Source organism: Parambassis ranga, chromosome 3 (assembly GCF_900634625.1).
Source record: "Parambassis ranga chromosome 3, fParRan2.1, whole genome shotgun sequence".
Classification (NCBI taxonomy): Eukaryota; Metazoa; Chordata; class Actinopteri; family Ambassidae; genus Parambassis; species Parambassis ranga.
In genome coordinates, this window is record NC_041024.1 from 19,151,875 (window position 1) to 19,164,249 (window position 12,375).

Below are 12,375 nucleotides of genomic sequence, written 5' to 3' on the forward strand. Positions count from 1 at the left end.
CTGTGTTGTCATCCCGCCATGTGTTTTGTGGACGGTTCAGCAGCCAGCCTGGCATGCCAGTCATATACAGAGATCAGAGAGGCTCATGGCGCAATCCGTGTCACCCTAGCACCCTGGATAGATGAAGAGACGAACATCACCACATCGTACCTGTCCAACAATTAACGATTTTTCTGGATTAGGTCAGGGCTTTGATTCAGAGGTCTGAAACTACTTCTGCTGAAGTTAGGCATAGACTGTTCAATAAATACTGACATTTTCGTGATGTGAAATGTGTTGTTGTGCAGGCTTAGTGTGTGTAACTGCAGATAAATGGGACTAGTTTCCTTTCCTGGGCCATTTTACACTTGACACCATTTAAATGCATTCTTTGCTTACTGCAAATACAAGGATTCTGTCTTTAAAATGATTTGGATCCCCTATTTGTAAAACAGCTGACTAAATCTGGTATTAAATTACTTTTTTTACGATTTGCTGCACATTGTTTCACCTCTTTCTGGATTAATTAGCTCCTGTTAAGTGAATCATTCGTAAAGTATCTTTATGAGCTTGTGTCTTTTTTTTCTGCTGCTTCAGAGGAATAGTACCCAATGCACACTGTTAAAAAGCCTGAGGTGTGAAAACTGAAATAACCATGACTATTCTCCAGATTCCTATCCTGCAGTGAAGGTCGCGGCCCTCTTTCAATGGTTTTATAGCCTTTTAAAGAACCACATGTGAAGTTTAAAAACCTCTGAAATTGATTTCACTGTAGGGGATCATTGTCTATTAGTGGCCATGTTTCTCGCACCAAGAAGCTCATATATTTAAACAGTTGTTGCTTTTGAATGTGGTGTATTACAGCTTTGTCATCAACATTTTGTTCTTGTTTATTGTTGTTTTTTTTGTATCATGTTGCAATGCCGGACTGGTGACCTGTCCAGGGTGTACCCCGCCTCTCACCCTTAGATGGCTGGGGTAGGCTCCAGCCATCGGGACAAAGCAGGTTCAGGAATGCCAAGAATATTAAACTGTGATTTCATTGTCAATGTCTAGACTGGAATTTCTCACGTCCTCTTCAATAATTAAAAGAATCAGGGAGGTATAACATCAACGTTCCACCCAATCGCTCTGAGTCAAACTTTATCTCTTGCAGTGATTCAACCTGATGAAGCTCTCATGTGAGGTCATGCAAAAAGTATCAGTGTGATGAGTGTGTATTAGCACTGTGTGCAGAGTGCTTGTTGCATTGTCCCACTGGTGTGTCACTTTCCATTAGTGGAGTAAAACAGGCAACATCCTGATCTGACACTGATGTTTTTATTTTAAAAAAATAGGGAAAAAAGCAACTGCAGGTGTGAAGAATAAAAACCTGGAGAAACTGTTTGTGTGGACACTAGGCCATATGTTGGACACGACTGTCTTCAGTGGATGAACCTTCTAGCCCTGCTTTGCTGCAGTCATCAGTAACTGTACCCGCTTTCTGACTTTTATTATAATTAGATTTAGGACATAAAAATAATGAATGAGCTGTCTTCTATCAGCTGCTGGTCCACATTAAATTCAATGCCCTCTTCCCTTTAGCCAGGGGTTTCTCTATCTTATCGTCAGCCAGCCGAGGGTAAGGGGCTTCTTGTTACAAGTCCTATCAATGGTGCTCCCACCGTTCTCAGGAAGGTGTATAACACTCAGCAATATTGAAATTTTGTATCACTCTTAATGCTGTAGCTGAAGCATATTCACCTACCTGTGCATTAAACCTTAATTTTAGAAAATGGTTCAGAAAAAGACTCCAGGTTTAAAAGCAGTGCCAGTAGCAGGTGGGACACTGTAATTGACGTTGCCTCCTCAAATTTTAGTGCCAGACAAATTTAGCACGGGTCTCAGTTTGTAGGCTGGACTCAATATAGCTTCAGGTTTAGTGCTGACTCAGAAATACCATCTTGTCCTGACACTAAACTGACACAGACACTTAAAGAGACATTATGTACGCTTGCCAGAATGTATGTCTGCCCATTCAATAAATGGGAAGAGAGAAGTGGTGGTGGTTCTGCATCTTGTCAGTACTGCTGCTCAAACATCATACATGGGGACACAGAGAATAGAATCTCTCATGTTTTTTTTACCAAGCACAGTGTAATTTTACTGTATGTGCTTTATAAAACTATAGCTCTTTATCAAACTGTGTGGAATCACTGAGTCTGAGTCCAGTTTGAGCACGCTGCAAACTCTACAATGAAAAGATAACAGTGATCTCTGTTACATTTTACTGCATTAATAAAGTGAAAATTAACCCTCACCCATCTATTGACACCTATGCTGCATTAGCATTTTCATAACTCATTTTTTATTGGTCTAGCAGTCTATATTAAGTTCACTGAGGACTGCTGGAATCAGGATATGACCTCAGCGTCTTCAGTAAAGTTTAGGCATGAATGTGGTCACAGATATTTGCGCTTATGAGGGATTTAATTCAGTTCACACTTAAAATCATTATTCATTCATTATTTTTGGTAAGTATTAGCTTTATTCACCTCTTCATACTGAGATTATTTGTGAGTGTAACTACATACGGTATGGCAGAACATTTGAAAGTTTAGATGCAGTATTGTTTCATTTTTCGACAATGTGTTTTGAGTGTTAAGATAAAGTACGAGGTGAGGCTTCATCTTTAATTCACACACAAATTACTTTGATATGGAAGAAATGGCCAAACTGTGAAAAAAACTAGACTTAAAACCATTTAAAACATAGTATGGTAGCCTGAGATGGATGGATGTGTGTGTAAGAATACAATAGAGAGCACACAAGGACCACCAAAAGACATTCATTACATTGAAATGCTTTATTTTCAGTGAATACAAAAAATAGTTTTATTGAGGCCAGATAAATATCTTTTATACTGTACTTGTTATCACTTAACTTTATTGTGGTAACTTTCTAATTTTATTAGGGAGAAAAAAAAACCTACAGAACACTTCAATTACTCCACAGCATTGAAATGCGTCACAACGTCTTAATGGTGACAGATGTTTTATCATGTATCGTTCCAAGCATTTTAAAAGCACAAGAAAAAAACAAAAAAAGGCCCATCCATGAAATTTCAGTGACTTCATAATGCGCAACAAAGCAGTTTGTCAGACTTAAAACCTGTCATAGTTTAGAAGCACTGTGGTACATGCCCATGGAATGCAGTACAAAAATGTGTTCATTCATTATAACATACACATACAGTATATATATATATATATATATATACTGATGGTACGTTTTAAACTGCAACACATTTTATTGACTGGTGGACAGTTCCTCCATCATCCCTATAAGAAGGCCTTGCATGTGGCAGAGAGAGAGAGATAAAGGGGGTGCGGTTGGTTTCAGCACTTAAGAGGAACAACACAATATTATATAAGTGGGACAATAAATGTTTAAAAAAAATACCCACAGACGTGAACCTACATTTCCAAACAATAGCTTATCCAGCACCTTCTATTGACCAATGAGGTGAAGCTGTCACTTAAGCAGACACTGTATGGGCTACGGACTAAGGCACTAATAATAACACTACGGACATGACTGGTAAGCAGTGGACCGTCCCTCCCTCCCTGCCTTGTCTTTTCCTCACTCACACACAAAGACATAATGCCAAAAAAAACACACCTCCGATTTCAGATCCACCCCTCCAAAAACATCAAAACTGACGTCTGTCTGTATGTGGAGGTCTTAATCACTCTGCATCTGAAGCGCAACACCATGCATTTTTCACAGCAGGACCTTATCTTACAACGTACTGTGGTTTAATATTGAAAACGCAGCGCTTTTTGTAAGACAGGGGAACACAAACATTACAATCAAACTTGGTAAACAGAAGGATTTTCTATTGCAGTAAGTAGCATATTCAGTACAGTCACACAGAGCACCCAGAAAAGGACGACTGCAGCCATTATTAGTGTTGCAGTCACTTTGCTTTCATCCAACTCACTTAAAACATTCCATATTTGTTAAAATTAGGTTATTGCCAAGTTTGTTTTTCTCAGATTTTAATTTTTGCTGCTTCCTGATTTAACAGAACTGATACAAATCAATACCTGGCAGTGTTTGTATTGCTGGAAAAATAAAACAGAAGTGTAGAAAATCGTAAGCATAAGGACCAAAGGAAACCTGCTGGGAGTAGAAACTGTCAAACAAAGCACATGCATAGAAGTAGTGCCACTGCACAGCACTTAATTAATTCAAGAAGTCTGAGGTCTTCTTTCCAGTCATTGCTAACTTGCATTGTGTAGGAGACAAATGATCTACCGGTTTACATAAACTATCCACTCCAAACTGAAAGTAAAACACATCTTGTGCATCATTACTTTGGGTTTGCATGGTGTAAAGGAAACCAATACTGCCCCCTAAAGCACCATCCATCTTATTGCATCACAATCAGATCCTGTTTATACTGTCAGTGGGTCTAAACACCTGTAAGGAATCAAAATGATGTTTTAAAGGTGAGGAGGGTATCTGATGTCTGGCCTGGAAGCCATCTTTCAGAGTTCTGCTAGTGGCAGCAACTAAGTGAGACTTATGTCTGCCCCCCAAAAAGACCCTCTCTGCTAAAAATACTTAGGGAGCAATAAATATTCCTTCATGACAATATGTCATCCTGTTTAAAAAAAGAGCATTCACATGGTAACATATTGTTTGACATTCAGTCTTAGCGCCTGTACACCAATATTTTGACAGACGTGTAGACTTTGTTGCATCTTAAGAGGACATTTTGCATGTCGAGTCCACAAATATACCAGCATAAAAAAAATGACAATAGAGGGCATAGATGCTTCTATAGCTGTCTACATTAAGTGAAGATTCCCCAAAACGACTGTGCATTATTGAAACTTACACATTGCTCCAAGAAACACTAATATGCTTCATCTTAGGCTTAACGGCCACTGAATTAAAGTCACAACGTGCCACAGTGATTTACATGATTCAGACAAACATTAAGGTGCCAACATTCATACAATATCAGAGTACCAAGCTGAAATGTTTTTTGCTCCGAGAGTGATGTTGCATTTAAACGGCTATGTGACGTGAACAGCAGTACAATCAAGGTTTCATTTTAAAGTGTATGCACTAAGAGCTGTGAATTGAAAAAGAAATTGTTAGCTCGCGGGCAAACAAGAGAGCATATGGGCTGTGATGTTTGTCCTAAGCATGTCACATTTTGGTTCACATTAGTCCAAGACGTTATGCTAAACATGAAAAAGTTCCTCAGCACAATCTGTATGTTGTTTTCAGGAAGTAGTCAGTTCCACGCAGTAGTATTTTAAATCTTGAAAGTATGCGACTTTCCCCCGGTGTTCGCTGCAGACCTCGGCTTTGCTGCTTGGTTTAATTAGTATCTGAAGTCACTGTGGGCCACTAACCTGTCCACTTGTGCCATTAGAAAGGCACACATTCGCACACATATTCAGACGTGCTCTTCACACTGGTTTAAACGCATGCGGCAGAAATTAGTTGTTGTCCTCTCGTAGTTCGCTGGGCAGGAACTTGTACTGCTGCTGCCTGATCTGAGCCAGTTTCTTTCTAGCTTCTTCCAGCTCTCTCTCCTTCCTCAGCATCTCTTCCTGGGCTGCAATGATCTGGACAGACAGAGAGGAAACCGTTTACTTCAGAGCAGTAACAGTATTGTAACTATTGTATTACAGTGTTTTTCACAAGCCTTTCAGTCCATATTTGGGCCATGCATGCTCATTTAAAAACCTTATAATGACATGCATTAACATGGACACAATTAGATAAGAGATATATATTCTATTGAATAAAGACAAATGTAAATAAATGTAGAAGCTGGGGGTGTTTGAAAAGTGGGTTTAAATTTTTTAATTAACTCACTCAGTATACTGGCTTATTATAATAAGTGTTGAGCTTTACCTGTGCTATTCCACCCACAAACTTTGTCTTGACCACAACGTTGTCTTCATCCGACTTGTCAAATGCTGCCTTCTGGGCTGCCCGCACCAAATTGTCTGAGGCCTTCTTCACTGCATTCCCAGCAATCTAGAGGATAAATAGAAGCAGAAAAGATCAATCCTTTAGAGTAAAAAAAGTACATTAGAAGCCATCTTCCCCTCTTCTCTTGACCCTGCTTATAAAGGGTCAGGCAGAAGCCTAAGCAGGGAAGACCAGACCTCCCTCTGCACGGCCACCTCCCCCCAGATGTTCCCAGGTCAGCTGCTCTGAGCTCCTCCTGGATGACTGTGCTCTAACCCCTAACTTAGGGAGAGCCTGGCCATCGTGCAAAGGATCTTGTTCTTATGCTAGAAGCATTAAATCAAAATACCAGAGAATAGTAGCTGAAAATTGATATAAAAATACAGTATTTTATTTATGGACATTGAATCTTTCCATGATGCAGGTAGCATAAAAGAGCAAGAATATTATGGAGTAAATAACAAGATATTAATGGGGGCCCCTAACATGTTTTGAGGGCTGGTTATAGAAGCTGCTAGATAATAACACACCTGCAGTCTCCTCATGGCCTCAGAGTCCTGGTCAGCCTTCACCTTACAAGCCACCAGCAACTGGGCCGTAGAAGCCGCCACCTGCTTGGCTGAAGAAATGAGCTTCTCCTCACTGGCATGGCCCTGCACCGAGGCGTTGGCCGCCTCACACAGGTTGCTGGTTGCTGCTGCCACCATACGTGCCTGAGAGTGAGTGTTAAAGAAAGTGAGATTGAAAGTTGCCAAAAGTTGTGATGCAGAAGGTAACCAGCATAAAATGATATTTTAATGCACCACTTACAGCCGAAATGAGCCCCTGGGACCACTGTCCGTCATCCACGGCATTCTCGGAGATGGAGCCTACTTTTCCCTGAGCCACCAGCTCTCTCTGGGCAGCTGAGGCTGATTTGACCAATGCACTGGTGGCTGCAGCGATGGATTTGGCTGCCTCTAGGATCTGGTCCTCAAAGTTAAGCGTCTCGTCTGCTTGCTGAGGGGGAGAGAAACCATTTGGTCAGATGCGATGAAACCCTTAATGATGATATTTTTATTACAAATTTTATAGTCACTTTTTATTATGAGGATAATTTCTGTAGCAACATTTTAATAAATAAACTATAAATTTAATATAAATATTATTATATCAAATATTACATCTGATTTAAACTGAAACACTCAAAAGAAACAAACTTCTAAAAGCCTCAAGGTCAGATACAAATCATCCTCCTAAACTGCAACACCTGATAAATAGGCAGAAACAAAACTCTGCAGCAGACATCCAATCACACTCCTGACACACACATACACACTTTCCCACACACAAACACATTCACACCACAAATCTGTAGACAGAGCGGGACACTGTAGGAATATGTTTGATATATAGTTGGGACTGAATAACAACCTAATATATCAAACATATCAGACAGAGCCCTGCAGAGAAGGCCTCCGGTGGTGGGGGCAGGCAGGGAAGGAGGAGGGAGGGCAGGGGGGTTAGATTTGGAGCTAGAGGACATAGACGGGGACAGGATTAAGCCAGAAGTGGCACAGACTGATGGATGGAGGGAGAGGGAGGACACAGTAAATACAGTGTTGTCTTGGAGAATGGGACATGACTGAAGATAACATCACACAGAGAAAGTTTATGTTGAATGAGTATTAGCAACAGAGATAAAACTCAAAGGTGAAACGGTGATGGACATGAATATCTAACAATGTTGGTAAAACACATAGTGTCAGGTTGTTATGGGGTGTTCAAATAAAAAAAACTGGTGGACTCAAAGAGACAAGAGGCAGACGGACGTTCTATTTGTCACAAAACAAGCTGTAACAGTACAACTTTGTTACAGTAACTGTGCAGCACTGAAACTTAAACAGAGCAAGTTATTGCAACAAAGCAAATATACAGTGCTGCTTATACTGTGCACTGTAAAAAATCCAATCAGAACTGCAGGTAAGTCTAAATGGCACCAAATCCACAGTTAATAACAAAGACAGAACCTGAGCTTTTATATTAGGCTATATATAAATGTATACAAATAGGTAAACATGTGTTTCTTATAGGAAAAGAGACAACTCTGTCAAGAACATACATGTTCTGCCTGAAAACATACACACATAAAATAACAGGAGAACTGGAGAAACATTCATTTAACTTTATATTTAGTTGACTTAGACTTTTGTGAATGCCCTAAAACATAAAAGCTTTACACAGACAGAAAGCTTTTCCAGGAACAACATTGACTGACACTAACATATCCTTGACTCCACCCTCAGCTGTCTGTCAGTCACCCACCTTTGGCTTGGCTCTGGGTTTGAGCTGTTCCAGCTTCTTAGCTGCTGCTTCGATGGACGCCGCTGCTCCCAGCAGCTCGTTCTCCGCAATCACGGTTGGATCTTCTGGGTCCACCCACTCTGAACCTGAGGCATGCATGCACACAAGTAGGTTAGTTTTAAATGACTAACAGGATTTTAGTACCACTTCACAAGCCAGTGTTAACAGAACATGCTTCACACTGTGATCATCATCAGAAAACAACAACACCGTGACCACACAGAAAAAAAAGGTGCTGTGTATCTTCCACTTCCCATGCATAGCTGATGAAGGCCACACACTGCCATTCACTGCAATGAAGATGGAGTGATTTATTTGAAATGAGATGGCACATAAAACAAAGCATGATGGATGGAGGTGACTATGTACTGAAGAAGCCTGTGAGCAGCTGGATTTGATGAGATTAAATAAAACGGTGTTAACGCTGAGGAAAGAGGGTGTTGAACAGCTCACAGCTGGTGGAAGAAGTCACAGTGCAGACAACAATGCTAACTTACCTCCATCTGTGGCAAGAGAGGGGGACAGGAATATTACCAAGAGGTTTTTAAGAGAATCATTTTTGTTCCTCTTTTACATGACAAATTATTCATGTATTCATGTCATCAGTGCACTCCTACTGCTGATTATTAGCAATGACACATTATGCTGGAAGAATAATTAGTAAATAAAAGTCACTCTAACTGTATAAGGAGTGTAACATGAGGTGATGTGTTAACTCGGTGTGTGTCTGTGTGTGTGAGTCATTACCTTTCATGGCCTCAGCGGTCTGGATGAGCTCTGTGACAGCTCCTGCCACTCGTTTGGAGCAAGCTGCCAGCTGCTGCTTCTGCTCTGCAGTGGGCTTCTGAAGGACCTACACGTGCACACAAAACATGCGCATGGATAAATCCACAGTGCTATGTCAAGCTTAAAACTTTACAGCAAAACAGCACAGTTTTGAAGCAGTGTTGGTTCAGTCACATAAAAAGTGCGTGTACAAAACATGTAACACAAGTTTGACAAGAAGCCCTCTCTAAATATAGTCAGTGTTTACCTACCAGCAGTACTTGTTCCAGCAGTTCAATGTATCCAGCTGTACACTCTGATCCAAACATCAGCGCTCTGTTCTTCACCTCCTCACTGACCTCTGGATGGTAGGCTGCTTGCTGCAATCCATAAACACACACTCCATAGTTAGATGGGATATTTACACATTCTCCCAGGACTATATCGGATGAGCCTCTTTTTCTTTAGTTTGGCAGAGAAAACCCACCTTGCAGGTGGTGAGCATGTCTGAAATGGCTTTGCGGCTAAGGTTGGCGGTATGGATGATGTCCTCCTGGCGGGCAGAGTTCCCTGCAGCTACTGCTTTAGCAGTTGCCATGGTGATACCCTTAGTCATGCGTATAAACTCCTCCGGTGTGGTCGTCTTATTAGGGGCATCCTTGGATTTAAACACCTGGGGATGACAAAGGACAGGCGGTGCACAAACGGAGCGATTCAGAGACTGATAAAAGCAGCAGCAGAGAGCGTTTACTGTCTCATGATTCAGCATTAATCACATCTAGTATCTTATGATGTGATATTACTGCTGTGTTCATGCCATCCTCACCGCCGTTTCCTGTTTAATACACTCGATTGTGGCCTCCAGCGCTCTGGTGCCCCGAGTGGCCTCATCTTCCACAGCTTTAACCGTCTTCAATAGGGACGTCACGTTGGTCACCATTACCTGGTAGAAAAAAAACACAGTGTCCATCCACAGCAACAAGGCTGATGTTTCCATGTCCAAACGCAGAGCATGGTTTACAGACATGTTGGAGCATCTGACAATATTTTGACAAAAAGGTTTTTTGGTCAAACCTGCTTCCCAAACAAATACCTGAATTGCCCAAAACAAATTTAACAAGTCTACTATGTCTACAAATGAGTAATTAAGTAGTGAGACATGTATAACACCATACAGCATAGAATCCATGTGTCATATCTCTCTCCTCTGTGATTTACATTTGTAATAAAGTGTAACATTGGAATATGAAAATTCCAAATACAAGACACTAAGTGATGTAATACATCACACAGAAAGACAGGGGGCACACAGCACTCATGGAGCAAAGCCCTCAGCCTACAAGATGTGAAGCTAAGATTTGTAAATGGTTTACAAGATATTTTTTCCCCTAAAATGCATGTTGTCACACTCCGTGCTGTTGCCGACTGTGAACTGACATTTTTTAACTTGAAGTGATAATAAGCAGTGTAACCTGTGTTTTTTTGAAAAATACACTGCATATGTGTCAAAGCTGATTTACCTTAGTTAGAAACATCCCAGTTTCCTGTTATCCTGAGGCTGCTGGTAATGTAGCTTTAGTTTAACTAGTGAACAAGGATTCATGGTGGCTGGGAGTGTTGCAGCTGATTAATGGACTTGCCTAAGGAAGAGGAGGATGACTTCTACGCATGCACACACACATCGTGTGGGATGATGAAATTGTTTTAATCAATTTAGATTTATGTCAGACGCAAAAGGGAAAATAGTTTCTTGCATTTTTATCATAAGAAAATGATATTCAAGCTCACTGGAGCCCTTAAAATTAGATGTCATAGTACTTGCAGACAGATCCCCTTACCTTGGCAGCACTCTTAAGCTGGTACATGGATGGATCATCTGCTGTCTTGCCAGCAGCACACTTGGTGGCACTAATGAGCTCAGCCAGCGCCTTGGCCACATCTTTGACAGCGTTTATCAGAACCACCTACAGAAAGAGCAGATAGGCACAGACTCATCACCATGCAGTCTGAATGAGAGAAAAAGACTGAAAGGGCATCGCCTCTCACGGCTCATTCCTCTGTAATTTCTCCTGATAACAAGCATGAATAAAGGACAAACAAGACTGGCTAACCTGTGTTTCAGGGTCGTCAGAGCCAATGCTGGCAGCTCCGAGTTTCACCACATCTGTGAGCTGGGTAATGGTTTTGGCAGAAGACTGCGCAGCCTGGGCCAGCTTGTCCTGACCGGAAGCTGCACCAGACACCAGCATCTTTGTGTCCTCAACCAAAGCTTTGGCAGTCTTCAAAATGTTTTCCCTGGGGCAGAAGAAACAAGCAGACATTCAAGTCATCACCTAAACTTTTAACATGACAAATGTGTTGGATATCCTTTCACTAAATGAAGCCATAATCTAAATGTGTATGAACTGTTGCACATCACATTTCATATCAAAGGCAACCGGGGGCCTAATAATGTCTATAATGGCATGTAATACACTGCACGCCTTGGATCCTTAGATATGCATCTCTTTGCACTGTTTCATTCAGAAAAAAAGAAACAATGGGTATGCTGCCTTTAGAATGAGAGCATGAGTGAGTGATATGACACTTCCTGCATCTTTCAACCCCCCTAGGGTAATTTGTAGTTTCTAACTCCAGTGATTTCCTCCCAGTTCAGCAGCTAATATGTCATTCTGTCAGTCTGCGATGAAAGATAACCAGAGGCAGGTTTTTACACTCCAGTCAGGTCCTGTATATGTCGACTTAGTGATGTTTCACACAGCAGAATCAGGCCTATTTCTGTCTCTAACCTGTGGTCAGCGAAGGACTCGTCATTCTCTGCGTTGAGTGTGCCAGCAGAGGCAAACATGATGGTGGTGTCCAGATCGGCGATGATGCCAGACACAGCACTGGCTGCCGTGATGCAGGCCTGAGTGCCTTTGTTTCCGGCCTGGAGGGCTGAAAGCACCAGGGACACCTGAGGACACAGACAGATATCACACCCTATAATCACACAGGTGAGGATGTGGAGATAATTCAACATGACTGGATTTTTCTGCCCCATACCTGAGCTGAACTAAGAAGCACCTGGATTAGTGAACTTATTAGTCATTGGTGTATTAAAAGGAGCATACAGCTTTGGTAATTAAGAGTAGTGCTACTATGTTTTGAGAACAGAAAGAAGCACACTGATATGTGTGTTATAAAAATAATTATAAAATGATAACATACATTCAGCTGAGAGGTGCAAAGCTGTAGCTGAAAATGTATCACACAAAGTAGACTAGAACTACAAACTAAACTAGAACTCTTTCAGAAACAGTAGATGTG

The 12,375-nt window shown here is 41.2% G+C and overlaps 1 protein-coding gene across 3 annotated transcripts in view; it reads right to left on the minus strand.

The window, feature by feature from the left end:
* Nucleotides 1-3,836: 3,836 nt before the first annotated feature.
* Nucleotides 3,837-12,375, minus strand: part of tln2a (talin 2a) — a 68,329-nt gene continuing 59,790 nt past the window's right edge. For 2 of the 3 annotated variants that reach the window (XM_028401432.1, XM_028401433.1), the window contains exons 47-59: nt 11,856-12,022; nt 11,178-11,361; nt 10,905-11,030; nt 9,893-10,009; nt 9,554-9,739; nt 9,339-9,446; nt 9,049-9,154; nt 8,799-8,804; nt 8,263-8,387; nt 6,769-6,957; nt 6,489-6,671; nt 5,899-6,024; nt 3,837-5,606 (exon numbers count right to left, since the gene is read on the minus strand). In XM_028401432.1, coding sequence (XP_028257233.1) covers nt 5,478-5,606; nt 5,899-6,024; nt 6,489-6,671; nt 6,769-6,957; nt 8,263-8,387; nt 8,799-8,804; nt 9,049-9,154; nt 9,339-9,446; nt 9,554-9,739; nt 9,893-10,009; nt 10,905-11,030; nt 11,178-11,361; nt 11,856-12,022 — 1,752 coding nt within the window. In that variant the 3' untranslated portion in view covers nt 3,837-5,477. The remainder of the gene's footprint in view (nt 5,607-5,898; nt 6,025-6,488; nt 6,672-6,768; nt 6,958-8,262; nt 8,388-8,798; nt 8,805-9,048; nt 9,155-9,338; nt 9,447-9,553; nt 9,740-9,892; nt 10,010-10,904; nt 11,031-11,177; nt 11,362-11,855; nt 12,023-12,375) is intronic. The other variant, XM_028401434.1, reaches the window with a different exon arrangement.